Consider the following 27,524-nt stretch of genomic DNA (forward strand, 5'->3'; position numbering starts at 1 on the left):
TCTGTTGTTGTTTGGCATGTGAAAGGACCACCTCAATCTGCCCTTCTTCACACTGGGCACAAGACCCAACCGAGTCCATGCGCTCGCTCTCTCCCTCTCCTTGTAACTACTACTACTACTGCTACTATTGTACTCATTCCAGACCTTGTAGACTTCTTCTTCTTATTCTTCACATTGTCAAATCAGGCCTTTTGTTTCTCTTGTTGTCCATCGTACAGTTGACCTTGATTTTCCAGACCTAGAAGCGACCATCCCTCTATTCACCATGTCCAAAACATTCTCCCTCGCGGATGTGTCGTCCCATAACAAGGCAGATAATCTCTATATTGTGGTCGACGAGGATGTCTACGACCTCACCAAGTTTCAAGATGAGCATCCAGGCAAGTCACCTTTTCCCGCCGCTGCTGCAAACAATACTAACCGCAATCGCAGGTGGCAAGAAGAGTAAGTCCCGTCCCAGCCGTTCTACAACACACGCGGCGCCCGGTTATTAACCTCGATCGATAGTCCTCCAGCGAGTGGCAGGAAAAGACGCCTCGAAGCAGTTCTGGAAATACCACAATGAGAGCATCCTCAAGAAATACAAGGGCAAACTCCAGGTTGGTTCGTTAGATACCAAGAAGGCTGCGGCACCACCAACGCCCCCGGCTACACCTCCGCCGCAAGAGAAGAAGAAGGTTGTCCCGCAGGCCGAATCTGGAACCGTCGCTCCGGCACCAGGCCCAGGTGCGGCAGAGGAGGCTGAGGCGCTTGATCCCTTCGGCGACCTCATTCCGTTCGGTGACCCCAATTGGTACCAAGGCGTAAGTACACGACCCTGATGGACTCAGAGGATCGTATGCTGACATAGACCACAGTATCACTCGCCCTACTACAACGAAACGCATGCTGCCCTCCGTGCCGAAGTCCGAGAATGGGTCGAATCCGAGATCGAGCCATACGTGACCGAGTGGGATGAGGGCAAGAAAGTCCCAGACACCATCTATAAGCAAATGGGTGAACGAGGCTACCTTGCCGGCTTGCTCGGAGTGAAATATCCCAAGCATCTGGTCAAGAATGGAGTCAAGAGCGTACCTGCGGAGAAGTGGGATTTGTTCCACGAGATGCTCCTGACCGACGAGCTCTCTCGGACTGGCTCAGGTGGTCTTGTTTGGAACTTGATCGGCGGATATGGCATTGGATGTCCACCGCTGGTCAAGTATGGTAAGAAGGAGTTGGTTAATCGCATTCTGCCTGGCATTCTTTCGGGTGACAAGAGAATCTGCCTGGCCATCACCGAGCCCGATGCCGGTTCCGATGTGGCCAACCTCACATGTGAAGCCAAGCTCACTGAGGATGGAAAGCATTTCATCGTCAACGGAGAGTAAGTTCTTGTCGGTTTACTCATGCACGCTACTGGGAAGTGCTGACATTGCCCTCTAGGAAGAAATGGATCACCAATGGTATTTGGTGCGATTACTTCACCACCGCTGTCAGAACAGGCGGTCCTGGCATGAATGGCGTCAGCTTGTTGTTGATTGAGCGCGGAGAAGGTGTCAGCACTCGACGCATGGACTGCCAGGGTGTTTGGAGTTCTGGTACGACGTACATCACATTTGAAGATGTCAAGGTGCCCGTTGAGAACTTGTTGGGCAAGAAGGACCGCGGCTTCCAAGGTGAGCAGGAGCCATCTGACACGGCGTCGGCGTGTTGGGACGAGAACTAACCTCGTCAACAGTGATCATGACCAACTTCAACCACGAACGCATTGGTATCATAATCCAGTGTTTGCGGTTCTCCCGGGTGTGCTTCGAAGAGTCGGTCAAATATGCCTCCAAGAGAAGAACGTTTGGCAAGAAACTCATCGATCATCCTGTGATTCGTTTGAAACTCGCCCATATGGCCCGACAGACTGAGGCCAGCTACGCCTGGTTGGAGAATGTGGTGTACCAGTGCCAGAAAATGGGCGAGACGGAAGCCATGTTGAGACTCGGAGGTGCCATTGCCGGTCTCAAGGCTCAAGCTACGACTACATTCGAGTTCTGCACCAAGGAAGCCGCTCAGATCTTTGGGGGTCTCGCATACTCGCGAGGTGGCCAAGGTGGAAAGGTCGAAAGACTGTACCGAGACACTCTGGCCTACAAGATTCCTGGAGGCAGTGAGGAGATTATGTTGGATTTAAGTATCCGACAGAGCATGAAAGTGCACAAGGCATTGGGTATGAAGCTGTGAAGAGTGATTTTAGTAGAGGGAAAAATGTATTTTGATCTTGTGCATGCGAATATGACTGCAAAGGAGGATTATATGTAACTATTATTCCATGTAGTAGTCTCAATGTGTCGCATCAGTGCCATGGAGGTTTTTTATCTTCTCTTTCTGCGGTGTTCTCATTACACAGTCATACACTCGGTACGTTGAGATGTTGATACTATGGACGATTCGTACAGTACAAGGATCAATTCGTGTGGCTGATGATGCATCGATGTGGAGTTGTGCGTCTCTCGTCGTGAACGGTCAATGGATAAGTTTTAGGTGCGGCAGAGGATGGTGGGTTTGACTGTCCAGCACCTGTTGTTGGTGTGAGGGCTTTGACCACTATACAGTAGTACTGTAGGTAACTCCGGAGCACTAGCATGTGGTAAGAATAGTAACGAGTATTACTGAGTACGAAGGATAGAATGCGTGAGAAGAAAGAAAAGACTTATGCAGGTACGTCACTAGCTGACATGGCCATCAGCATCTCTTTTCTCTTCTACCACCAAGTATTTTTTTTTCTTGCCCACTCGATTCCCGCATTACGACGCCATCCACAATATTCCATCGACTCGTACTCCGTATCGATAGCCGGCTCGTCAATGATGGAATTCTTCCCCAGTTTTCCCTCCCGAATTGTCTCTCCCATCGACTAGCAACCGGTGAATATTGGCTACGAGTACAGCATGCAGCAGCGTTGAGTCTCTCCACCCCATCACCATCTTTTTTGGCTTTTGTCCCTGCGCCTCGATCTGCTCGCCACTTCGGTTCCCTGTAGGTGCCTCTTTTTTTTCCCTTGCCTGCGCAGTTTGTATAACTAGTCGCCTCGTATTCCGTCTGTGTCGGATCTTATTTCTTCTCTCTTGCTCTTCTTTTATATCCCATAATCTGTACCAGACAAACTGTATCTTCATTTTTTCTTTGGACATTCGTTACAAGTCTACATATACAACTACATTCGTCATGCGCCCCGCACAGCTTCTGGCCTTCGTGGCTGCCCTTCCTTCCACCCTTGCTGCCTACAAGGGCTTCAACTACGGCTCGACCGGAAGAGATCAAGCTGCGTTCGAGGCTGACTTCAACTCGGCCAAAAACCTGGCTGGCTCCAGCTACACCTCGGCCCGCCTTTATACCATGATCCAAGATGGCACCACAAACACCCCCATCTCGGCCATCCCAGCTGCCATCAACACCGGCACGTCGTTGCTGCTCGGTCTGTGGGCTTCGGGCGATACATTCGCCAATGAACTTGCCGCCTTGAAGGCCGCGATCGAACAATACGGTAGCTCGCTTGGCCCTCTCGTCGCCGGTATCAGTGTGGGTTCGGAGGATATCTACCGGATCACGCCCATTGGCATTGAGAACCACGAAGGAGTTGGTGCTGGCCCGGCCGTCATTCAAAACTACATATCTCAGGTCCGATCCGCCATCGCCGGTACACCACTTTCAGGTGCACCAGTCGGCCACGTCGACACTTACAATGTCTGGACAAACTCAAGCCAGAATGCTCTGATTGGAGACTGCGACTTTTTGGGTGTCGATGCCTACCCGTACTACGAGGTGAGTTTCTTTTGTAGTTGGAATTTGCATGTTTCACAAAAGAATCATCCTGACTGACACATTATGCACAGACCACAAAGGCCAACAGCATCGGTAACGCCAATGCCACCTTCTGGGATGACTACTCCGTCACCGTCGCAGCGAGCCAGGGCAAGCCAGTCTGGATCACCGAGACCGGATGGCCTGTTTCGGGCCCAAGCAGTGGTCAAGCCGTGGCTTCGGTCGACAACGCAAAGACCTACTACGATGATGTTGCCTGCCACGCATTCGCCAAAGGCGTCAACACCTGGTGGTACATTCTCCAAGACACCGGTGCCAGCCCTAGTTTTGGTCTCGTTGGTGCTGGATCCCCTCCGCCCACGACACCCATCTACAGCTTGAGCTGTTAGACTGGCTTTTGAGGTGGTGAGATGCTCATCATTGTATATGATATCATGAATAAAAGTTGGTAGATGTCGGGGTTGGACAAGGTAATACTCGCCGCGGCACTGCTAGACGATTGGAAATAGATAGACACGATAATGGAATAATGTTTCATGCAACATCAAGTCACTGTAGGGAGCATTTACAGGAGATGAAACTGTCTCGTGCGAGGTCAACTGACAAACAAAACAATGGACAAAACTGTGTACTCGTACTCGTAGATCAATTTGGTGTCGATCCGGGCGCCAATCAGAATCCGACTTCAGATAAAAACAACATGACTAAACCTATTTGGGCATATCAACAACCAGTCTTGTAAACAACCTCGATCGTCACCATTCAAAATCTCATAAACCTTTTCCCTCTATGCTTTGTTTCTCTTGCTCACTAACGCCAGGTCTCCATCGACACCGACTATCCACCCTCGAACAGATAACACCAACGACCCTGCGGACACCGTGATAGAGAGCCCTCCACCAACAACCCAAAGAAACGGTTCCAAATGTGCACCACTTACTCCGTATAGTGACCGTAACCTTTGAAACGAACCAAAATTTCCCATCATCATCGAGCTACCCGTAAATTCCCAACATGGCTCCCAGGAAGCCCGCCAGCCCGGCGAAGCCACGACGCGTCACGCGCGCTCGAGCTGCCGATACAGCCGCGACGCCATCTCTCGAGGAAGCGCCCAAACGAAAGACAGCCACGACCTCCAAAGCGGTCCCGAAAACAACCAAGGCAAAAGCCATAGAGTCAAAGTCTCGAGTCTCGAAGAAAACAGAAACGAAGAGGGCCAAGGCCACGCGACGATCGACTCCAGTCGTCGAAGGCAACGGGAGCGACGACGATGAGGACGAGATCACTGTTGCTGCTGCTCAAACACAGCTGGGAACAACTCGAGCAGCACGATCGACTCGAACCACGACGTCCAATGCCTCGGCCTCCACATCCACATCCACACTCGCGGCTGCGCCTAGACGACGAATAAAAGTCACGCCATTAGATGCCGCCGTTCCAGAGCCCGAACCACAACCTGCCAAGAAGACAGCAGCCAAAGAAAAGAAAGAAAAGTCGACGACGACAGCAGCAACAACCAAGTCAGCTGCTATGCGGGCTAAAAGAAATGTAACGACAGCCAAGGGAGACGAAAAGTCCGAAGAACCCGAGGTCGAGCATGAACCTAAGAGACGAGGTAGATCGACCAAGGCAGCAACAAAGGCAGAGCCTGAAAAAGTTACTTCGGAGCCCATCACGACCGTGCGCAAGACTAGAGGTCGAGCAAAGAAGGAAGACACGGCAGTTGAGCCTGTCGAGCCTGCATCGGCGCCAGTGACGACACGACAGACACGAGCGAGGTCCGGGTCAACAGCATCGGCTACCGCGGCAGGGTCTGCAGTCAACGTTGTCATACCCGCACCAACACGCAAGAGGGTCACTTTCCAAGACCTGCCCGAGGATGATGAGGACGACGAGAAAGAAAACAAGCAGCCTATCACAACCTCCAGAGCGAAAGGCGTGAAGAAAGGCCCTGTTTCTTCTGCTGCGGCGACGAAGAAAGCAGAAACGAATTCAAAGGGAATGCGTGCAAAGCCTATCCGCAAGCCTGCTGCGACCACGAAATCGACTCGTGGCACTACGAGAGCCACAAAGGCCTCGAAAGCTGCCGAATCCGAGACCGAAAAGGTCATGCCGCGAGTGTTGACTCCCAAGAAGATTACGCAAGTCGCCAAAGCAGCGCCCGTCGATAGTGACGATGAAGATGAGCTCGCAGGTGACAAGACTCCCGTACGTGATCTCAGTCTTTCCCCGAAGAGAGGACATGTCTCGCCAATACGACCAATGTCGCCTGTTAAAACACTCGATTTCACACCTGCACTCCAGTCACCGGAGAAACAGAGATCAAACACATCTCCCGGACTCATGAGCCCACCTCGACGAATGCCATCTTCACCGTTCAAAGATATTTTGAAAGAGTCTCCGCGTCGTGCACCAGAAGGCGTGACCATTTTCCGCGCACAAATACAAGATTCGCACAACAACAACAGCTCTTTGGCTTTGAACCCAAAGAATCAACAGCAATTGCTACAGTCTCCAAAACGCGGGTTGGCAGACACCATTGTCTTTCCTCCTTCAGCTATGAAGTCGAAGCAGTCGCCGTTGAAATCAGCACTCATGTCTTCGCCAGCGAGACGTCTGTTCTCTCCATCAAAGCAGAAGACCCCAGCTCGGTTTTCGCCTTCACCTGTCAAGAAGCAAGCTACTCCTGTAGAGCAGACAAAATCACCTGGAGATGTTGACATTGTCATGTCTTCCCACTTTAGACCTTCCATGTCTCCTCAACGTGGCGCTCGGGTTTATAAGATGAGCGATGAAGAGATTGCTCAAGAGACGATGAACGAGATGGACTTTGATCAGTCTGTCTTGAACATTAGGAGCCCACTAAAAGCCGACAAAGTCAAGCCTGTGGCCGAGATGCCAGATGAGGACCTTGAGCTGCGTGACTCCGCTGCACCGAATGAGGACAGATACGACGCAGATGATGCAGTCATTGAACCAGGATCTCTCGTTCCTGCTGATGACCTCGAAACGGATGGAGATTCTGAAGCAGACAACGATGAGACTGTTCTTGATACAGCATTGGTAGAGCAAGGCACCTTCGACGAAGAAATGGAAGACGGGACCGTTCAAGAAGATGCCCTGACAGAAGCCTCAGAGAATGAGAATACTCCTCAGCCCATTCAACAGGTTTCCAGTAAGAAGCTGCGATTACCGAACGCCCTCTTTCACCGTCTGCGAGATATTGATGACGAGTCCGAGGACGAACTCGCTTCGGACCAAACACCAGTCGTGCGAAGCCGTCCTAATGCCAGTGGTGTAACTCTCCACTCACGGCTTTCCACTGGCATCGCACCTCCCAGTGCGTCCAGAGGTCTTGGTTTCACTCCACTTGTAGCACAGGTTCGCGACTGGCGTGCAGCCAGCCCGGAGAAGAGAATGAGCTCGACGAGCAAGACACCTATCTCAGACGTTGTATTCTCGCCGCTCGCACAAGTGCATGTCGCCGGATCTGTCGAGGTGAATAGGCAAGATACTCCAGCAAAGCAGGCACAGAAGAGAAAGTCGGTCGCCGCTCGACTATCCTTTGCATCGTCATCAACAGGAAGTCCAGCACAGCCAGATTTCTTTGGTGAGGGTATGGCTGCCCAAGAGTTCGAGGAACAAACTGAGGAGCTCGCGAAAGATCCTGCCCAGGAGGAAGATCTTCATCAGATCATGCAGCAGCAAGGTGACACTGAAGGAGACGAGAATGCCGATGAGTCGTTGGAAGAAGGACAGGATGACGATTCTGAAGTGTCTAGCCATGAACCTGGCGAGTTGACAACGGATCTGATCAAGTTCACCAATGCCTCCGACACTGCCATGGTCGATTTCAAGGCTCTAGCAAATGAAGCCGAGGGAATGGCTGATGGTGAAGCTGAAGCAACTACTGATGACGAAGAACTTGAACCTACTGTGCTAGCTCATAGGCTTTCGATGGTCGAAGAAGAGCATTCCGTCTTGTCAAATTCTTCAGAGAATTACGGAGACGAAAACTCACCTCCTCGTCCTGCTGCTGCCGCGTTTGAACTCGATGAACCAGTTCCAGAAAGTGAGTCTCACGAATCGGCAGATACAGAAATCATTGGGGGTACAGTCATCGGTGATGCATCAACTAGCGTTGCAATCTCTCCATCAGCAGTTGGACTCACTCCCATGGCTATTGAGAAGAGCATAGAAATGGACTTTGATGTGACTCCCATCCGACCAGATCCAAACGCTACACGAGTTGTGCATACGGTGGCAAAGGTCCCCCTTCGTCCAGAGGGTGAGATTCCCGCAACTTCGTCTCCCATCAAGATGCAACGCAAGCGACCTAGGTCGTTATCCACGTCCAACTCTTTGTCGGCCAAGAGGAGAAGTCTCGCTCTCGGCGGCCCGATTGATACGGCCATCATCAGTGCTATGCGTGCTCCTGTTGACAATGGCAGTGAAACTTTGAGTTCATCACCGCAACGACGCATTCGAAGTGCAGCACCAAGCCCTGCATACACTCTCTCTACTGCCTTTTCGACACCTGGGCAGTATAGTTTTGCAGTTGAAGATTTCGGCGACAGCACACTCGATGGTATCGAACTACCCGAGGAGGAGATGTCGTCGGACCTCGAAATTGAGGATCACCAAGAGGAAACTGAAACCGCACAGCCCACCGCCAACGACGATACGATGATGACAATCGGCTCGTATATCTTCAAGACACCTGCACCTTCGGTGAGAACTGCAAGAACGAGCATGCTTCCTCCTCCGTCTACCGTCATGTCTGTTGCAGCCAACACTACGACACCAAGCTACGCTCGGTCTACCAATTCTAGCAGAAGGAAGAGCATCAGCACACCGTCTCATGCTGCGTCCGATGCGGTTGCAACACCGGCACCGGCTACGACACCCGCTACAGTGTCAAAAAGCAGAAGCAAAACGCCATCAACGAGTTTGAAGAGCAAGACTCCGGCGCGAACACCACTCAAAGCCATCAGCGACGGACCCCTCAACGGTGCCGTTGTCCACTGTGACATTCACACGAGTGAAGGCAGTGATGCTTCGGCAATTTACGTTGATCTTCTCACGGCCATGGGGGCACGCTGCGTCAAGGAGTGGCGATGGAACCCGCGAGCCGCCCAGAACGAGGCAGCCGAGACTCCTGGTCACAATGGCCAGGTCATTGGCATTACCCACGTCATATACAAGGACGGCGGTAAGAGGACGCTCGAAAAGGTTCGAAGTGCAGGAGGCCAAGTCCTTTGTGTCGGTGTTGCATGGGTTCTCGAGTGTCATCGCAAACAGTCGTGGGTGGATGAAGGCCTGTTTTCGGTGGACACTGGTATCATGCCCCGTGGAGGTTCAAGGAGGAGAAAGAGTATGGAACCTCGGATGTTGAAGAATGAAGGTGGCCATTTGAGTTCAAAGAAGAGAAAGAGTCTGCCGGCCAGTCATTTCACCTATCAAGACGCAAATGTGTCTGCTTGTAAGAATGTGGCCGCTGCTCAGCATGACGAGGAGGATGAAATTTCTTTTCGAGGAGCGGCAGCCGAAGAGGCCAGAGACGAAAACAGCATGGACGAGTCCAACGTCGACCTCGACACTAGTGTGATGCACGCGGACGATGAGCAGGATGACGATTCCGTGCTCGCCGGCCACGACGAGTCAGAAGGTGAGATCAGTTCGGCTTACAATTCACCTGCCGCGGCGACGGCGGGCGAGACCATGCAGTTTTACGAACTGCCAGACGCTTTGGCGACGTCGGCGGCACGGGACGAGTCGTTGTCGTCTTCACCTTCAGGGTCGATGACCGGTCCATCACGGTCCAAAACGGCGATAAATACCAGAACGCCACGGTCGGAAAAGGTGGACCTGAATGTCGATTACGACCCGAGGACCGCCGCGACACCATTGACTCCTTACGTGAGGAGTAAGGGTGTGGTGACGGGCGTCGCCGGTACCGGTGTCGGTGTCGGTTCGGGGACGGAAAAGATGATGATGAGCGCACCTCCGAAACAGACCGGCCGGTCTCTTTTCGACGATGGTGACGACGACGACGACAATCTGGGAGAGGAGAAGACGCAGAAACGGACGGCAAACGACCGGGGCAACGGAGACAAGTTTCGACTAAAGCTGCGTGGGACGAGGGGGGGGGGAGTCGACAGAAGGAGAACTCTGGCGGTCGGCGGTGGCGGTGGTGCGAACGGCCTCGGCTTCAGACCCGTCGTCGGGAGCCCACTGAGGAAGGAGTAGTGATTCCTCTTTTTTCTTCTTCTTCTTCTTCTTCTTCTTCTTTTTGCTTCTGGTTCGTGCTTGTGCTTGTGACCGTACTTGTGTGCGAGCACAACACTTTGTATTTTCTGGTGTTTGTCGAGTGGGAAGGGGACGGGGATTTTTAAATAGACAAACCGTCTCATGGCTGGAGCTCCTCCGTCTCTCTCTCTCTCTCCTAGTCAGTGATCGAGTAACAAGACGTATCGAGATTGAAAGATTCAGGAGTTCAAATTCAAAGGGTCCGGGTCCGAATCTGTTGGAAGGGGGAGGTGGTTGTTACGGACCACCCCACCCACTCACAAATGGCATCGACGCGCAAAAAATGACGATCAAAGAACATTGTCTGTCTACAGGGGAGTCGTAATCACAAACCACCGCCATTCCCACCATCACGAAGCAACATCATTAAGCGTATTTTCTACTCCCTTTTCGAGTACTATATATATACTATGTAAATCCCAAGATCCCGTCCTGTCCCATTCCTAGAAGAGAGAAAAAAAATGGGGTTGCCGACTTTCGCTTCGCATCGCTTTAGACATTTCTCGTTCAATGCGCACGAGAGAAACAAGAAAAAATCAGACAGAGGACCAAAGAAATCCAAAAAAAAATCAAAGAGAACTCGATGACAGAACACATAACGGAACTGTCAATTGATCCAGAGAACCCATTTGACCACCCCACCAACTGCTCGAAACGTACCGGTGACCAGACGCACCACGGAGACGACGGCCCAGATCAACCACAACAAACTGACCACGGTCCACTCGATCCCGGCAAACAGCAACAATCGCAAGAGTCTGATTGGACCTCTTCGCCTGTTTCGCATCGCCTTCTCGATGGAATCGTTCAGCTCCTTCACCGCAAGGGTACTCGTCGTGGTCAATTTCATGCTCAGTTCCCCCGCGTGGTCGGCCGCCGTCCTGATCTGCGGCGTCATCCTGTTCTCGATCATGTCTTCCAACGTCTGGAGTTGCATGTGGAGGCGAGGAGCGACCTCTGTACTGAAGAGGTTGAGTTTCTCGTTAAAGGCCGAGGAGTGATTGTCCAGATTACTCATGATATTCTTGGCCGCCATGATGTAATATTCGCGTTTCTTATATCGCTGACGTTGTGACATGTGCAAGTCCCTGTCTGCAGGAGTGAGTGTGTCGAGATAAAACCTGGGAATCTCAGGCCTTTCCTCTTCCGCACGACGACCAATTTCTCGCGCCTTCACTGTCGAGCTGTACAAGAGAGCTTCAGCACGACCAATGTCACGCCAGGATGTACCAGTACCTTCGGCCTCGTCATCACCAGCATCTGACGTGGTGGGAACACGCGTCAGGTCGCCAGCAGATCGACTACCGTGAATACCCGTCAAGCCTGTCGTTGCACCGAGAGCATTGTTCAATAGCTCCGATGCGTCTCGGGATCGACTTAGGTCAATAGCCGCTCCGAAGCCGTAGCTCTGCTTCCGATCCAGGTCGCTCGGTGGCATTGCATTTCCTGTGTCGAGCTTAGGCAGAGCCAGTCGACCAAGACGCGGCGAATGAGACGAAGACCTATGTTGCGCTGCAAGTCGGGAAATACGATCTGTACTATCCATCCTGACGCCATCAGCACCAGGCGACAATGCTTGTTTCCGTTGCTGCTGTTCCCTATCCCTTTGAAAGGGTGACACGAAGCTTGGGAGGTTGGGATTGTTGTATTGAGGTCGGCCACTGGCAGTTGGGCTGAGCCGCGAAACTGTTGGCGAAAGGCGTTCACTTTTGGTGCTTGACACAGTCGATGACCTTGATCGTGGGTGCATAGGTGGGGGTTGTTTTATGACGATGCCATTGACATTCGTCTCCTTTTCCGAATCTGAACCACCACGATATGAGCGAAGACTAGAGTCAGACATTGATGGCCTATGTCTGTCAGATGGAGGGGGATCACGCTTCCAGATGAAATCCCCAACTCTAGAGACTTCATTACCAACAAGCTCGGCGATACGACCACCCTTGAAGATCCCGCGTAACTTGGAATGATCACTTCCAACAGTACCTGCCGAGCGGGTTGTAACCTTACTGATGGAAAGAGACTTATTGTCGCCCGAGAGTAGCGGACCTAAGTCGTCGGTATGCGTAGATTCGGTCCCAGGTCTTGACACTGAACTCATACCTCTCGTCATTGGGCTAGTGCCACGCGAACCGTTACTGTCTGAATGATACTTGATTTCACCTGCAGATTGATTTGGCTGCACTGATGGACCACGCGCAAAATCAGTAGCGCTGATGTGCTCAACCTCCTTCGAATCTTGCTTGCGGTGGAAAGGGTGAAGGATTGAGGACATGTGCTTCCTTGTTGGCGACGAGCTTCGACTTGGAGGAGGTGAAAGATTGATTGCAATGCTTGGCCAATGCGGAACGGCAGGCGAATTCTGAGCAGTGGCAGTATCGTAGTCGCTAGATGCTCGTGGGGCTCGCTCTTGGTCCAGACTTGAACGCATTGGTCCTCTCATGGATGTGGGACGAGACGATTCGTCCCTATTGCGGGATCGGTTGAGAGGTGAAGCTTTCTTCAGATTTTCAACCTTGAGGATTTTGGTCAAGGCCGAGTGGTCTACAGAGGATCTTTTCGAATTCACAGCCGACGATGGCTGGCTGGAATCATTGATGTGAGGAGACTGTTTGGAGGGTGAGCTGCTGCGAGGTGCGTCCTGATCTTTACCAAGAGGAGAATGTAGCCGTTTGCGCCTGAGCCGCCTACGACCACGTTCAGTACTATTTTGTTCCGAAGACGACAACTCCGATCCATCAGAGTCGCTATCGTGGAACAGCTTGTGCCGTATGCGTGAGCGTTCCCTCGAACTGTCTGATTCTTTGACCTGTAAAGACCCTCTGAATTTGCTTCTGCGTGGATGCTTGTCCACATAATGGGCGGACTTGAATGTGGGAAGCTCTGGTAAAGCAGAAGGAGGAATGTCATCCGTCGCCACCGGTTCCGACTCCTGTTGAGGGGGGGAGTGCCGTTGCTGTAGCGTAGACGGAATGTCTATGGGAGTGTCATGCCGCCAACCAGAAAATTTAAAGTGAGTGTTTGGAGGATATATCAGGTTATTGTCACGATCTTGGATCTTCATTTTGTTCAAGCCTTGCTCCAGCCAATATGCGTCTGCGAGGAGATCAGCAGGATGAGTGACCCAGTCAGAACGCGGCCGAGTCGGTTTGGACAGATAAGGGTCCTGTATTCTGGGGGAGGTGGCACTTTTTGGCTCAACCGGGGAGTCTTCTTGTTCTTGATCATCCGGAGCTGCTCCTTTCTGATCAAGTGGAGGTAGACGAACGCATTCTAGAGGATCATGCTGAGTCTCTGTATGGCTCGAGATTACAGCATCTACCCAGGCCCGAACCTTCTCGACATCGTGCCAGCCATCCGCCTCGCTGTCAAATGACGTCTTTTCCCAAATGCGCAGTTTGCGATTGCGGACGTACTGGAGAGGGTTGTATGCTTTCTGCAATGCTTCGGCTTCGGACGATAGTGGCGGGACACCAGGTCTGCGGATCGGTGGTAGGTGTGAGAGGAGTCGTCGATGCTCGTGTGCAAGTTCGAAGTACAGCTTTGCTTTCTCCACACGCGTCATCGTAGCTGGCGATATTTGATCGGGCATCTCAGTGTCAAAGTCGATAAGATCCTCGTCCAATGCGGGATCCTTCGACTCGGGTCGGCGACTGGCCTGTCTCGCTTTTGGCGACCCAGTTCTCGAATTCTGTCTGTTCGTCGCCAGGAAGGGAGCAATACTTTTCCTTTTCACTGTATTCCTGGGATCGATCGTTGACGCAGTGGAAATCACACGACGTTCACCTTGATCCAACGAGACATATCTTCGACCTGAAGCCAGCCTCCGTCGACCTTCGCTCAAGCTAAGTGCCATCTGTACAATCTGCGCCGGGTCCTGGTCATAGCCCAAGCTCGCACCACGAGATGATTGAACCTCGCCATCGCGGGAGTGTGATGTCGTACTTCCATTCGTTCGAGGCTCATGTTGAGATGAAGACAACGACCTCCGGATGTCCGTACCCGGAATCAAAGAATCGGAGGTTGACTGGTTGTGTACGACGGGTTCTTCTTTGAACTCGCTAGCCAAAGGCGAGCTTCTGAAAGAGGGGTTCAGATTGACATTGTTCCTATATCTTCGTTTGGAGACAGACAGCTCCGAGTCTGTGCTGTCTCTCTTCCTCCTAGATTCGCTGTGAGAAGGTGTCACTAAAGCCCGCGATCCTCGTTTCGCATTCGCGACAGGCTCGAGCAGAAAGCCCCCAGAATTGCGTGGTATCTGGTATGAGGCGGACACATTCTCTTTTCCCCTTTCTCTTTCTTTTTCCTTCCCTTTCGATCCATCACTCCCTATGCTGCTACCAACGGAGAATCGTTCTGATACGTGGCTGCGATCATGGTCGGCGTGATGATTGTCGTCTATGTAGTTGTGAGAGCCCGATGTCAAGGAGTCTGGCCTTGCTGTCTCTCTGGCAGGATCGTGGACAGAACGGAAGGTTGGAAGTGGCGATGGCTTGCGCTGGTCAACATGATCTTCTGAGACCCTGGTGGCAGCTGGGCCATCGGGAGGTCTCGAAGTAGAAGTCGACATTCAGGCACCTGCCCATGGGTGCAGGTGATTTTGTCGTGCTATCGCAGCTTGCTGCGCTCTGGCGACAATTCGATCATTGCGGAGCGAAGACGGGGAAAACGTTCGTTAGGCCCAGGCGTTCCAACCTTTGTAGCCAGGCGCGAGATGGTGACCAGGTTCTAGAAGAAATCGACAGAGTCAAGCGAACAACAATGAATGGCCAGTAGTAAACGAGGGTGCGTCTTGCTGTGCTCCTATGGAGTAATGGTCATTAACTTGGACTGTCAGTCAGTAATGATGATCAAGCGGAGAGGTTGACGTGACGGGCGATGTTTAGCGCCACTGCTGAATACGGAGTATGGATCCAAGCGCCCAAGGTAAGGTACCCTTAGGTAGGGATAGAGGCACGGGTGTGAGTGATCGTACCTACAACTAGTACTGTACGGGTAATAATAGGCTCTACTTCCAAGCGAAGGGCGCCAACGGGTCGTGCCTAGAATTCGCTAGTGAGGGCCGTACCCCATTGCGAGGTACTCACTTCTATATCGTGTATTTTCAGTCTTATTGCTACCAGGTGCGGCGAGTATAAGGAGACGATGAAGAAACTATAGTCACATTAAATCTAGTACTCGCCGTCTATCAGTCTCATCAGAATGAGTTTGGCGTGTTCACTGGTAGGGATTTTATTGTGCCCTCCGTGTCGAAGGCGCTCCCATTGAAACTGCTTCTTACCATCCGCGCTCTTCCACTCTTCGTGGTCGAGATTCCTGGAGAAGTCAATATCCCCCTTAGACGCGACTTGCAGCACTCTGTCCCAGCTCGCACGTCCTTGGCGCCATGGGATTTCCCAATCGTCGCGAGCATGCAGCATTGTTAAGCGTAGCTGAACGTCGGGATTGGCGCCGAGTTCTGCCAATTTATCTGTTGTTTCCCACTTGTCCACGATCTTGCCGAGAATCCACTGCTGAAGGCGAGGGTAAGGAAGTAATGGAGACAGTAAGGGGGGTGTAAGTCCCTTGATGGAATAACTTTCGAGAAGCTCTCTCAACGACGTGAAGCTGGCAATGAGTACCAGGGCCTTGAACGGCGCCCGTCCCAGCTTCAGTACCCATTCATGATAGGTAGCAGTGGCTATGAAAGTTCCCATCGACTGGCCAAAAAGAATAATCCGAGATGGGTCTACCCCTTTCTCTGCGTTGTTGCTATCACAATCAAGTCCTGTGAGGGCAGACAGTATTGCGATCGAGTCTTCGACTACCCCATCTTCGGTCGGGCTGCCCGTGCTCAGACCAAACCCTCGATAGTCGAAAGTAATGACATGGACAGGCTTATCTGCCGTCGAGCTGCTCAAGATTTGTTGATAGGTAGGAGGACGATACGCCGAGGCAAGGTGAGCCGCATTCCCGTGGAAGCTTAGCACAATCGTTGCATCAGGATCCTCTCGGAGGAGTCTGATGCCTTCGGTCTTTCTGGCTTCATTCCAGGGTTTGAGCCCAAAGTTTTCTTGGGTCTTCAACGATTGCTCGTGTCGCCGATAAAGATGAAGGGGAAGAATGTGCCAGGCAAAAAGGGTGACGTTGTCCCGAGTCGTAATTGTAAAGGGCTGAATCTGATGACGCAAAAAGCCAAATTGCTCAGTATTGTTCAGATCCTGGAAATATGTCGGATTGATATTATGAGCATAAGTTGCGTTCCTTTGGACTGTAGGATGTGTCAAGGCCCCGATCATCAAGGCATATATCAGGCCGCATCCCGCAAGAGTCCAGTATACCTTACGGAAGAAGCTGTTGAAGGCCATCCGGGACACATCGGGATGTATGTACTTCGTATGCAAAAGGGAAGAGCAAGTTCACGACCAAAGACTGTGGAATTCGAGTATCTCACAGCACACCATGGTGATTGTGATCTAGATCAGCGAGAAATCGCAGCATGTGTCAGTGACCCCTGCAATAGGCCCTCGCTAAACTTTCCTTTTCCCTCGCCGCAACATTTACCGTGTTTCAATGTCGCTTTCATCTATTCTACACATGCACATTTTCAGGATGCATGGAAGCAGTCCAAGTCTGGCTCTCTCCTAGGTACAATGACGGATCCAGGTCCCCCAAGAAGAACATTGCCGGCGCGAGATCGGGGTGAGTCTCGAGCCAAACGACGAGCTTCGTCCCCGGCTCAGCCTGCTGCCACCTCGACGCCTCGCAAACCTCCAACACCTACACCGTCCGTCGAGCCTCCTCGCCAAAAGCGTAAATATACGAAACGCGCCAGTCTAGTTGAAAAACAAGACGCGACGGAAGAGGGCTTCTCAGCTCGATTTGGGGCTCAAAAGTCTTTGCCAACTTCAAGAGAGAAGCCGCCAACAGTCCTGTCTCCGAATGAATATCAATCCGTCGCCGAAAGTGCAGTCCTTGCCGCCTCACTTCATCGTTCCCGCATGCAGTGGCTATGTGAGGGTGTTTTCAAGAAGTACTGGGTCAAGCCTGTCAAGAGAAAAGGCGTGATTGAGGCACCCCCAAACAATCCCGATGTTAAGTCTATGCAGAAGTTGGGCGCTGCGACAATTACCATTGAGCCACATATATTCGACGTCTATTTCTACATAGTCAGAGATCCATCTGCCCCCCAGCCATACCAGCGTCATGCCAATCAGCACACTGGAAAGCATATGATACCTCCAGCACCACCTTATGGTATATACCAATCACCTGGGCCGCATACAATTCCCCGACCTCCTGCGCCGGCACCTCCGCCTTCGCAGCGATCAACGGGAACTCCTTCGGTCCAAAATACGGCCTCGCAGACTCAGCCAACGCCTCCAGTTGGTCATCCCGCAAGAGTTTCCACGCCAACAGGCCCTCCTGTAAACGCAACGCGACAAGAAGGCGTGCAAAGGCAAGATCAGAACACCCCCATCCCTCCCAACAAAATCCCTGTTGCACCTTCAACGAAAGCACCCACTCCGACACCACAACCGCCTCAAAGGCAACCTAACCCACCTCCCGGGCCCAGCGGGCGACATACCACGACAGACCCTGTCATTCAGATGTTAGCCGCAAGGGCAGCCTCGGACCCGAAACTCAAAGAATTAATGAAAGTTGTGGCAACATCCAAGGCCTCCCCAGAGCAGCTCAAAGAGTTCCAGGCTCACATTGACGAATTTAACGAGGTGGTGCGGCGACAAGAGTCCGAACGACGGGCCAAAAGTGCAGAGCAAGCATCAAACAAGACACCATCGACCCCAGTACCCGTCGGCGGTCCAAGACCTGTTCAGCCCGAATCCAAACCACCCACACCACAACCAGCAACCAATTCACGAATTCCTACTCCTTCTCCTGCGCCGGTGGCCGCTCACCCGTCCACCTATGGTACACCGCAGCATCAAGCACGCCCGACGCCGTCGCCTTCTCCGAACACGACACCTGGAAGTGTCCAGACATTTCCCCAGACTCAGGCTCCGGGTCCAGCGGGATATGGGGGTTATCGACCAATTCCGCCTCCGCCTCCTCCCCGGACGGAACCAATCATTAAACACATCGTCCTTGAGATACAATCATCTGGTGGTCAGCAAGCCTCGAGCGATCGCTGGCTCTTCCCCGAGTATGCGGTGTTGGAATTACGACAGGGAGGACTGGAAATGCTGTGCTCATTTCTCGTCGAACGTCGAGGTTCTGAGATCCTGGCTAGCACGGGGGATGAGTGTCATGCCGAGGGCAGTACATGGAAGGCTGATCAGGAATACTACGAGCCTGTGACCATGACTGTAAGAGCAACTCACCATCGCACAATAGAAACGATTGCGCGTGCAGCCAAAATGCTGCCGCAGGTACAAGAACACATGAAAAATGTGTTGGAAAAGGCGGAACGCGCGCCCCGGGAGTACCTGGTGCATCAACTGCCACGCGAGGATGTGGGAGCGGATACAACGGAAGGGTTCATTGACAGCGGCGTGGAACTTGGCAACGAGTCGCCCTCTGAAGACGACGAATTGAAGGATGTGTATGGTATATGAGTCGTGGTGGGGTTGGTGATCGCCGGTGTTGGTTACAGTCGGCAGGAAGAAGTCGGTACGATGGTACCTGGAGACTCCATGTACAGTTGCCCGCCTAGAGAGGTAACCAGGCCACGTTGATGAAGTTAGCCCGCCCCATTGTGCTCGTAAAGGTTTCGAAAAAGGCACCGAGGATGAAATAGTACGAGTATGAGAAAGGAAGTCAAGCGTCGTGTCTCGGTAGACGAAGTGTTCGATCCTGGCACCGGCTTCAATCAAGGAGGAATTTATTCCTTGTAGTACGGATATGAGTACGGAGTATGCTCCATCCTCGTCTCCCTTGCCTTTCTTTTGCCGTGTCTTCCATCAAGGCCTTGTTGGGGCTATGAATAGAAATCTGACACGTGATCTGCCTCGTAGTTGTACGGAGTAGTCCGCGTCGTAGCATTGGGTGAAGCAAGGAATGTTCGTAGTAATCAATCGTAATAACTTATTGGGGATTGACCTTGTCGTCACAAAGGCGGTCATTATCCGTAATCTTTGCGTCCCTCGTTCCAACCACCACTGGTCGCTTATATCGCTTCAATGCTACTTGAGTATCTAGACCACCCACGACGCCGTGAACTGTACCTGACTTCCAGTAACCGAACACCCTGACGGATAGTATTCTTGGGATTCTATACCAACCACTCTATTTCTCCTCGGTCTCGCATCAAGAGGTAAAAGGAGCCGCGGATCGTCAACCAGTGCAAGGCCCATCAGCCACCCGCCACCTGCCGGCCGGAATCCACAGCCGGTGGTGGACAAGATGATGATGGAAGAGTGTAAAACTATCGAAAGCTTGTAGTCATGCCTTTGCATTTTTGTCTTTTTTTCCATGGCGTGTTGTTTTTGGGGTGTTGAACAGGTTGAATCCACTTCATGCACCCATTTCCCATCCATGTACGGATAGGAGATTCTCGAAGATGCTTCACCAGGCCCAAGTGCACGCCTATCGATGTGCCCATTCATATGTACAGGTATCTAACATGCCTGGAGCCAGCCCCCCAACATAAAGTACAGTAGTAACCATAGGGGTCCCCTGTTTGAGTTACTCTAGCCCATCCCAACTCTTCAGTCCTGCCTGGCTTCTCTGCTTTTGGGCGCCCACTGTTTTCCTCATTCAGCCTAGAGCCTCACAACGTCTTCCTGGTATCCATACAAACGAAGTATCCGTACGAGTAGGAGTTGCTGTATCAGTAGTTGACCCAGATTTATTAACATACTGTACTGCAAGGTCTCTACGGTACTACGGAGTGCTAAGTAGCCTCCCCTGGACTCACTCAACCCAGTCGTTCATCCCACCATCACCATTTACTGCTGTCCCATCCACATCTTATCACTAACCCGCACCCTTATCCATCATCATCATCATCATCATCATCATCATCATCACAATCGTCAATCACCACTCCATTTCCCCCATGAATTAGTTGATGTTCTAAACAACACATCTTTTCCGTATTTGACTGCGGCGTACAACTCTCTTCTTGACACCCTCGGACGCCCTCATCAAAGATTCCATGCAGATGGTGGTCGCATGTCGTTCATTACCCACAATCCCTCTCCTTTCCCACCACCTTCTTTTTCTTCTCCTCTCTCCGATCCTTCGACAAAACCTAGCCAGATAAAATTCTTTCGACCTGCCCAGATGGCCTTGTTTGCCCAACTGGCTGTCTACCCTCCTTTGGCACAAGTCACTGTGGTATCTCCCACCCGAGGCAAAGTACGTATTTTGCTCTTATCTCTGTTCCTTTCGAATTTTTCGTTGTTGAGGATATCCCCGTCCGTCCCCCAGATATCATCGCAGCCTTTTCAAACGCCACTTGCGCATAATGACGTTTTTTTCCTTATGTGTGTCCATCTTACTAACTCAGATCATAGTTCAATTTCACGGTTGTCTTAGAATCTTCAACATCTTTACCAGAGAGGCCGTGGGAGGTATCGATATGGTACGACTACGGCGCTTATTCTGGCACCAGAGCTCCTTGGCGAGCCCTGGATCTCGAATTGGTCGACCATACGCCCGCCGTACTTCATGACGACTCATCAAACTCCAATTATCGATACACTTTTTCTGGTGACCTCGACAGTCCATATGTCTCGCCGGATAAGACCTACAAGGGCCGAAGGGTCCCCTTCACCATTCGCTATCGGATCGATCCTGGCAGTGAGTGGTCGTGGGTCTACCACAATTTCGGCATCAAGGACGGAGAGCTCATTTTACAACCTCCTATCGACCCGAACTTTTTGGGTGCTTATCCAGTCGAGATTGGGGAAGGCTGGATCATAAGAAAGACCCCCAGCGAGACCCCCAACGCTCGACTTTACACAATCGAGTCCTCTCAACCCATTCCCACTCCTAATAAAGGAAATGCTAAACCAGAATCACTTGTTCTCGGTCGGGTGACGCAGGTCTGTAGATGGTTTGGTCTTGTACGGATATGGGAGCCGTGGATGGCACCTCGACATGGGAATACTCTATTTCGCCTGAGTGAACCTGCAGTTCTACTCTCTTTCCTGCGGTCGGACGGTTTACATGTGGTACTGCTGGCGATCAATGGCATCGACGATGTACTCACTCATTTTGGGTCATCCTCGAATGGCGAGATCGTGGTGGAAGCTAGGAATGACTCTGGCAAGGACCGAAAATTCAAGGTGTTGGCTGCTTCAGCTTGGAAATTTGAGCTTGCCAACGCCGCCGTCATGTACGAGGCACGCAGATTGGTTCGGCAGTCGATGGCGTATCATCGATTGCTTGAACAACTCGATCAACTGCCCGGAAACGTTCGAGCAGAATCCATCGATTCAGATACCGTACTCGTCAACAGCAACAGGAACAACACGGACGATCCTACTGTGACACCCCAATGGTTGGAGTCATGGTATGACAGTCTGGCTTACTGTACCTGGAACTCTCTGGGTCAGGATCTCAACGCCGAGAAGATCATGACAGGCTTGGATTCTCTCGCCAAAAACAAGATTCACATATCAACTCTAATCATTGATGACAATTGGCAGTCGTTGGATGGTACACAAGGAGATACAAACCAGTTCAACAGGGGCTGGACAAGTTTCGAGGCGGATCCACTGGGTTTCCCTGAGGGTTTGAGGGCAGCTGTATCCAAAATCCGCAACGCACACCCTGCCATCCGCGATGTCGCCGTCTGGCATGCGCTCATGGGATACTGGGGCTGTGTATCACCAGAGGGCGAGATAGCACAAAACTACAAGACCCTCGAGGTCAACTTTCGCGAAGGAACCCCGATGGCCGGCCAGAAACTCGTGATCCACCCAGACGACATTCACAGAATGTATGATGACTTTTACCGTTTTCTTGCCAGTGCTGGCGTGACTGGAGTGAAGACCGATGTACAGTTTTCGTTGGATCTTCTGGCAGACACTGCCGACCGCCAATCCATGACCAATACCTACCAGTCGGCGTGGACTCAAGCTCATCTGCGTCACTTGACGGGCAAAGCCATTTCTTGCATGTCGATGGTCCCTCAGATACTCTATCACAGCTTTCTACCCACCACTACCCCTCGAATCATGCTTCGAAACAGCGACGACTTCTTCCCCGACGTCCCCACTTCCCACGCCTGGCATGTCTTTGTCAATGCGCACAATGCCCTCTTCGTCCAACACCTCAACGTCCTTCCTGACTGGGACATGTTTCAATCCAGCCACCCGTACAGTGGATTCCACGCTGCCGCCCGCTGTCTTTCCGGGGGTCCCATCTACATCACCGACACCCCGGGTGAACACGATGTTGGCTTGATCCACCAGATGACCGCCCTCAACCCGAGAGGCCAGACGGTGATCCTCCGACCCAGCACGGTAGGCAAGACGATGGGGGTATACGACAAGTACGACGAAAGGGGTGTTCTCAAAATCGGCGCCTACGACGGTAGAACGGCCGTCGGGACTGGTCTGTTGGGCGTGTTCAACATTGCCGAGTCGGAACTGAGCTTCATTCTGCCCGTTACAAAGTTCCCCGGTGTCAATGCCCCCGATTCAGGCGTTTCGGAGCAGAAGTGGATAGTGAGGTCTCACGTCTCTCGACGCATCACGTCTCCGATTCATCCGTCGGACCCCATCAGGCCGGACGGTTTGTTGCAGTGCACGTTGCCCATCCGTGGGTATGACGTGTGGACTGCTCTCCCTGTGCACTCCTTCACATTGCCATCGTCTGGTTCCGAAGTTGACGTTGCACTTTTGGGTTTGCTGGGCAAGTTCACCGGCTCGTGCGCCATAATCGAGTCCTCATTCGATTTGACTGCCGTGGCGGATGATGAGTCTGACCCTCCAGAAACACAATCGGGCTCGCGGTTGAAGATCCACGTCCAACTGAAAGCTCTCGGGGTGTTGGGGATTTGGTTGTCCGATGTCCAATCGAGCTCCCGCAAGGTCGAGGACCTGATGGTCATGATCCAAGGCAAGCCTGTCCCTGAAGATACCGTGCGTCTCGACACGAAGAATGTACCCAAAGAAAGTGGGGTCCTCGAAGTTGATGTTGAAAGGGCATGGAACGAAATGGAACTTGACTCTGGTTGGAGTAACGAGGTTGGCGTGGATATGTTTTTGAAATGATCATTTTTCCCCCTTTCTACCTCATTACGACTTGGGGTTGGGTCCGTTTCTTGGACATTGGATATTGATTGGCAATTTTTTTTTTCACGTTGAGACCAAGACTTGCCCAGCAGAATGCAAACTGTAAAAATGCAAACTGCAAGCACACCTACAAAATAAAAAAGGGGGATCCCGAAATCGGACGAAACTTGGATTCGTCAATCTAGACACTTTCTTTTTGCCGAGTTTGGACCAGGGACCTTGGGACTTTCTGTAGTTGAAAAAGAAAAGGATGAGTTTCTCTGGCCGTGACTAACAGAGTATCGAAGAGTGTCGTTCAAGAGAGACTCACAGCGAGGCGAAGGGATACTTCGAACCGGGTCTCTTTTTTTTATTTTTCGGAATGACCTTTATCCCAGGTACAGAGTTTCCTCTGTCAGAGGGAAGTGAACTGGTTCGAGGGACGTCGACTCCCGACGAGCGAAAAGGGGGCCGGTCGGTATAAACGCCCACGGTGCGGTGGAGAGGTCAGTGACACCACCACCCAAGGTAACACAATAAATATAAATTTTGTATTTCTTTTTTCTCTCTCTTCACTTTGGATCATCACAAAAGAAAGCACTCATCATCATCACGTTTTTCTCTCTTGCTCGATATGTGTGCAAAGGGGAGAAAACCGGGAAATAGATGCGATGGATCAATAAGTACGTACTGAGGTACGATAACAAGGGGGAAGGGAGGGATTTTGGAATCGAGGTGATGTACCTTTTGGTATACGGTGTATATGGCGACCCCGAGTACTTCGTACGTAGAGGTAAGCAACTCACCCGCTCACCCTGAACCCCTGACCACCCATGACCACCCGGGACCCGTCGCTTTGAGACCATGGCCACCATTCATTCGGTCAAGTCTTTGATCAATCAACCAGTCAATCAGTCAATGATGAGGCAAAACACATGACGCAAAAACAAGCAAGTCCAACAACACAAGACACCTGTATACCGACCAGATCTGGTTGCCGGACGACCATCTGTTTTTGTTTCGTAGGATTCAATCTTTGAATTCTTCTTTTTTTTCGGGGTTGGGTTTCTTTTGTTGTCAAAAAAAAAACAAAGAAAACAAGACGCAAAATAAGAGAAGGGAAAAAAGTGCACGAGTACAAACGTGGGTGTCACAACGGCAACAATGCCATTATTACCTTGTGCAAACCCATACATACATCTTTTTCTATTTCTTGCACAGTGTGATGATAGCAATGGTAAATCAGTTCAATTCGCCAGCCCAGCCTCAGCCACCTAATGTCCTCTCGCTCTTCTCTTGAGCCATCATACAAAGTAAGAAATCTCGCGGGGTTCATCAGGGCCAATCCATGGCCAAAGATCTTCTTTGGTCAGGTCATACCCAAGGTAGGTATTTGTGCGCGCGCGTGTGTGTGTGCCTGTGTGAGAACTTCTCTTATTTTGACTCGTCATAAAACCCTTCCTTTTCTAATCTTCGTCGGGCTTCCTCTAGGGCCCAAGTTTGTATCCTATCAAGTTACGAAAACAGTTAGCTTTGTTCTTGTTCCTGTTCGTTGCAGCAAAGTGATGGATGATACGAAAGGGGAAAGAAAAGAAGAAGGAAAAAACGTACGAAGTATCTTCCTTCATGGTATAAGCCGCAATGGCAACGACCCAACAGCCGACAAAGGCCCAGGCTAGTCCCTCCCAACCTTCCTTTTCATACTTTTCACCAGGTCTTTGGCCCCAGAGCCATCCGCCGGGAGGGTCGAAGTGATCGTCATGACCACCACCGTGTCCGTGGTCTCCTCCTCCTCCTGCCGCAGCTGCGTGTCCGTGTGCGCCGTGGTCGTCGTGCCCGGCCGAGTGGGTGCTCGCCAGACGCAATGGCGTCGTCCGCGTCGTGAAAGGCACCAGCGGTGTCGATCGAGATGTGTTGGAAAGGATGGTTTGCGAGCTGCGCGCCGCGAGGCGTGGAAGTCGCGTAAACATGGTGCTCGTCGTCGGGAGTACAACCGAGGAATCAATCGAGGACCGTCTCTTGATAACTCGATGGCGTCTCCTCCGGTATATGATTCAGTAGAAATGATAAAAGCCACCCTCTTCTTTCGGTGGTAGATGCGGGTAATCGGAACGCTGAGGGAAGAGAGTTGGTGGCGGACGGGAGGAAGTGGTGGGTTGCTTGGTTGGTTGGTGGAAACGGGGGCAAAAGGGTTCCTCGATTGCGCAAACCACCCAGACCAAGAATCTTGAGTCAAGGGGAAGCTTGTACAACCCCAGAGGTACGTCTTCCGGTCGATAAAAACCTTGGTCGAGGGGATCTTGGTGATTGTGGAAGCAGTTTGAAGGTATCGACCAATACAACCGTCGGGACTGCGGTGAAGTTCAACTTGAAATGCCAAGCTGATGGTCGAACTGCTTCTCGGTTCATCCCAAATTAGGAAACAGAGTGATGCCGCCCTTACTAACCCTCCACTCGCGCGAAGCTACAAGTACTTGAAGCGATTAATACCCTTGTCTCAACCGATTGTATTGAGGATTGATATATAAGAATTGGTCAATCCGGCGCATAGTCACCCAATGAATGAATCAACATTTTGAGCCGCAGTGATCCTTGGCAGCACAAGCAATGGTTTCAACGAGGCTCCCCAGTACGGGGCCAGGACAGGGCCTCTTTCAAAGCCACATGCTCGCGACTCGCCCTAATGTAAAGATGCTAGACAAAGAAGAACAGCAAAAGCATCCATCAGGCACCAAAGGGTCGACCCATGGTCCGGGCACTGTCGCTGGTAACTGTCATGAACCAGCAGTTTTAAGGCTGCTCTGGTGAAAGGACTGAGCATCTACTTTATCAACGAGTGCTTCTTGTGGCTGACACCTTCCACTGGTGGGGGGCCCTTATGGATTTTTTCTTGCAGCAGCTGCTGCCAGCTCAGACTCCAACTGCATCAGCGGTTCAATATCTTCAAACATGTTCTTGGTTGCCGCTTCTCCTGGGCCAGGCAGCCTCAAGGGCCGACGAGGAGCTCCTCCGTACCCAAAGGTTTCCTGCAGCACGGCTTTGGTCCCTCCCACCCCCATGCGCGTATGGGCCCAATCTCCGGTCGACAAGATACATTGTGCTTCGTAAGCATCTGAGACTTGCCCTCGGGCCCAGAGATCACAGACGCGCACGCAAGACCTCGGTGCAACGTTGGCGCCACCCACGATCATACCCGACGCGCCGGCGACAAGGCCAGGTAAGATGAAGTCTGCGAGACCTCCCAATGTAACATAGCTGGGTTTGCAACCTTTCATGGCGGTCGACACCCTGTTGAGTTTGCCAGTGTCGGCACACGTGAATTTGGTGCCGACCACGTTCTTGTGTTCTGAGGCTGCAATCAGCACGTCTGACGAGAGTTCGATGCCTGCCACAACACTGGGAAAACTGTAGAGGATGATGGGCAGTGGGGCTTTCTCAGCCACGTCGTGGTAGAAACCCACGATCACATCCGCAGATATGGCCGGCCGGAAGTAGCTTGGTGGGAGAACCAGGGCGTAATCGGCACCCGCCAATGCAGCATCGCGACAGAGTTGGACGGCTCCTTTCACCGACTGGTCAGAGCAGCCTGCTATGATGGGCATACTTTTGTATCCGTTTTCGTTCAAGATTGCCCGAGTGGTGTGGATGACCGTCTTTCGCTCTTCACAACTGATGTGCGGCGCCTCGCCGTTGGATCCCATCAAGACAATTCCCTTGACTCCGGCCTCCACCATATGTAGAATATGTCGCCGGTGAGTTGCCAGGTCTAGGACTTCGTCTTGGCCAGTGAAGAAAGTCAGACTGGCGACGTAGATACCTGTGGTCAATGGTCGTGGAGCAGCCATCGTCGAGCGTGTCGCAGAAATCTTCGCTGGCAACAATTTGGCAAGGTCAACTTCTGTTTCTTAAGAGTGACCAGAATCGCAATGTGCCATCCCAAGTGGCTTTTGACACATTGTCAATCAGGTCTTCGGGTGATTCGGATTGTAAGCCCTTGACCGGCCATATACGGCCCAAACTTTTGACATTGTGCCCGTCCGGAGAGGACAAACAAAACAGATACCACCCGTGGTCTTGCAAACCAATCCTTGTCACCGTATGACCTTTACGATGCGGCCGGGGGTCACCACAAGCCCTTGATCAGCTCAGGATGGTGGCTGAGCTAGTGCCGGTTGGTGAACGGTTCGCCCCTGATTGGTCACACGGCCCGAATCGGTGTACAGATGCCAACATCTGCGGGCTAGAGCAGCCGGAAAA

The 27,524-nt window shown here is 51.8% G+C and overlaps 9 protein-coding genes across 9 annotated transcripts; 5 read left to right on the forward strand and 4 right to left on the reverse strand.

Annotated features, from left to right (window-relative positions):
* The first annotated feature begins 21 nt into the window (after positions 1–21).
* Positions 22–2,337, forward strand: PV06_05668 (uncharacterized protein). The gene is made up of 6 exons (XM_016406696.1): positions 22–380; positions 433–444; positions 508–803; positions 858–1,363; positions 1,423–1,655; positions 1,718–2,337. The coding sequence occupies exons 1-6, from the start codon at positions 266–268 to the stop codon at positions 2,209–2,211; spliced, it is 1,656 nt and encodes a 551-aa protein (XP_016262300.1). The 5' UTR covers positions 22–265; the 3' UTR covers positions 2,212–2,337.
* Positions 2,338–2,747: 410 nt separating this feature from the next.
* On the forward strand, positions 2,748–4,431 carry PV06_05669 (uncharacterized protein). The gene is made up of 2 exons (XM_016406697.1): positions 2,748–3,792; positions 3,864–4,431. The coding sequence occupies exons 1-2, from the start codon at positions 3,196–3,198 to the stop codon at positions 4,179–4,181; spliced, it is 915 nt and encodes a 304-aa protein (XP_016262301.1). The 5' UTR covers positions 2,748–3,195; the 3' UTR covers positions 4,182–4,431.
* Positions 4,432–4,550: 119 nt separating this feature from the next.
* PV06_05670 (uncharacterized protein) lies at positions 4,551–10,041 on the forward strand (the record flags this gene model as incomplete). The annotated part of the gene is made up of 1 exon (XM_016406698.1): positions 4,551–10,041. The coding sequence occupies exon 1, from the start codon at positions 4,807–4,809 to the stop codon at positions 10,039–10,041; it is 5,235 nt and encodes a 1,744-aa protein (XP_016262302.1). The 5' UTR covers positions 4,551–4,806.
* Positions 10,042–10,456: 415 nt separating this feature from the next.
* Positions 10,457–14,913, reverse strand: PV06_05671 (uncharacterized protein). Its single transcript, XM_016406699.1, has one exon. It carries the CDS (start codon positions 14,669–14,671, stop codon positions 10,709–10,711), a length of 3,963 nt encoding a protein of 1,320 aa, XP_016262303.1. The 5' UTR covers positions 14,672–14,913; the 3' UTR covers positions 10,457–10,708.
* A 359-nt stretch (positions 14,914–15,272) lies between these two features.
* Positions 15,273–16,542, reverse strand: PV06_05672 (uncharacterized protein; the record flags this gene model as incomplete). Its single annotated transcript, XM_016406700.1, has 1 exon — positions 15,273–16,542. Exon 1 carries the CDS (start codon positions 16,446–16,448, stop codon positions 15,273–15,275), a length of 1,176 nt encoding a protein of 391 aa, XP_016262304.1. The 5' UTR covers positions 16,449–16,542.
* Positions 16,543–16,691: 149 nt separating this feature from the next.
* Positions 16,692–18,898, forward strand: PV06_05673 (uncharacterized protein). Its single transcript, XM_016406701.1, has one exon. It carries the CDS (start codon positions 16,734–16,736, stop codon positions 18,654–18,656), a length of 1,923 nt encoding a protein of 640 aa, XP_016262305.1. The 5' UTR covers positions 16,692–16,733; the 3' UTR covers positions 18,657–18,898.
* A 1,148-nt stretch (positions 18,899–20,046) lies between these two features.
* PV06_05674 (uncharacterized protein) lies at positions 20,047–23,800 on the forward strand. Its single transcript, XM_016406702.1, has 2 exons — positions 20,047–20,400; positions 20,559–23,800. Exons 1-2 carry the CDS (start codon positions 20,215–20,217, stop codon positions 23,265–23,267), a joined length of 2,895 nt encoding a protein of 964 aa, XP_016262306.1. The 5' UTR covers positions 20,047–20,214; the 3' UTR covers positions 23,268–23,800.
* Positions 23,801–24,322: 522 nt separating this feature from the next.
* PV06_05675 (uncharacterized protein) lies at positions 24,323–25,602 on the reverse strand. Its single transcript, XM_016406703.1, has 2 exons — positions 24,879–25,602; positions 24,323–24,774 (listed from the first exon to the last, which is right to left on the reverse strand). Exons 1-2 carry the CDS (start codon positions 25,235–25,237, stop codon positions 24,702–24,704), a joined length of 432 nt encoding a protein of 143 aa, XP_016262307.1. The 5' UTR covers positions 25,238–25,602; the 3' UTR covers positions 24,323–24,701.
* Positions 25,603–26,143: 541 nt separating this feature from the next.
* PV06_05676 (uncharacterized protein) lies at positions 26,144–27,112 on the reverse strand (the record flags this gene model as incomplete). The annotated part of the gene is made up of 1 exon (XM_016406704.1): positions 26,144–27,112. One exon carries the CDS (start codon positions 27,110–27,112, stop codon positions 26,144–26,146), a length of 969 nt encoding a protein of 322 aa, XP_016262308.1.
* Between the last annotated feature and the right edge of the window lie 412 nt (positions 27,113–27,524).

The sequence above is a fragment of the Exophiala oligosperma genome (assembly GCF_000835515.1).
Source record: "Exophiala oligosperma strain CBS 72588 unplaced genomic scaffold supercont1.5, whole genome shotgun sequence".
NCBI lineage: Eukaryota > Fungi > Ascomycota > Eurotiomycetes > Chaetothyriales > Herpotrichiellaceae > Exophiala > Exophiala oligosperma.

What these genes read in the sequence shown, in the direction of transcription:
- PV06_05671 (XM_016406699.1), bottom strand. Translation starts at nt 14,671, where the DNA reads ATGTCGACTTCTACTTCGAGACCTCCCGATGGCCCAGCTGCCACCAGG.
- PV06_05675 (XM_016406703.1), bottom strand. Translation starts at nt 25,237, where the DNA reads ATGTTTACGCGACTTCCACGCCTCGCGGCGCGCAGCTCGCAAACCATC. An exon ending in ACCATGAAGGAAGATACTTC is followed by an intron (nt 24,775 to 24,878) that starts GTACGTTTTTTC and finishes GTAACTTGATAG; the next exon opens with GATACAAACTTGGGCCCTAG.
- PV06_05668 (XM_016406696.1), top strand. Translation starts at nt 266, where the DNA reads ATGTCCAAAACATTCTCCCTCGCGGATGTGTCGTCCCATAACAAGGCA. An exon ending in ACCCCAATTGGTACCAAGGC is followed by an intron (nt 804 to 857) that starts GTAAGTACACGA and finishes CATAGACCACAG; the next exon opens with TATCACTCGCCCTACTACAA. An exon ending in GAAGGACCGCGGCTTCCAAG is followed by an intron (nt 1,656 to 1,717) that starts GTGAGCAGGAGC and finishes CCTCGTCAACAG; the next exon opens with TGATCATGACCAACTTCAAC.
- PV06_05673 (XM_016406701.1), top strand. Translation starts at nt 16,734, where the DNA reads ATGACGGATCCAGGTCCCCCAAGAAGAACATTGCCGGCGCGAGATCGG.
- PV06_05669 (XM_016406697.1), top strand. Translation starts at nt 3,196, where the DNA reads ATGCGCCCCGCACAGCTTCTGGCCTTCGTGGCTGCCCTTCCTTCCACC. An exon ending in ATGCCTACCCGTACTACGAG is followed by an intron (nt 3,793 to 3,863) that starts GTGAGTTTCTTT and finishes CATTATGCACAG; the next exon opens with ACCACAAAGGCCAACAGCAT.
- PV06_05674 (XM_016406702.1), top strand. Translation starts at nt 20,215, where the DNA reads ATGTCGTTCATTACCCACAATCCCTCTCCTTTCCCACCACCTTCTTTT. An exon ending in TATCTCCCACCCGAGGCAAA is followed by an intron (nt 20,401 to 20,558) that starts GTACGTATTTTG and finishes CTCAGATCATAG; the next exon opens with TTCAATTTCACGGTTGTCTT.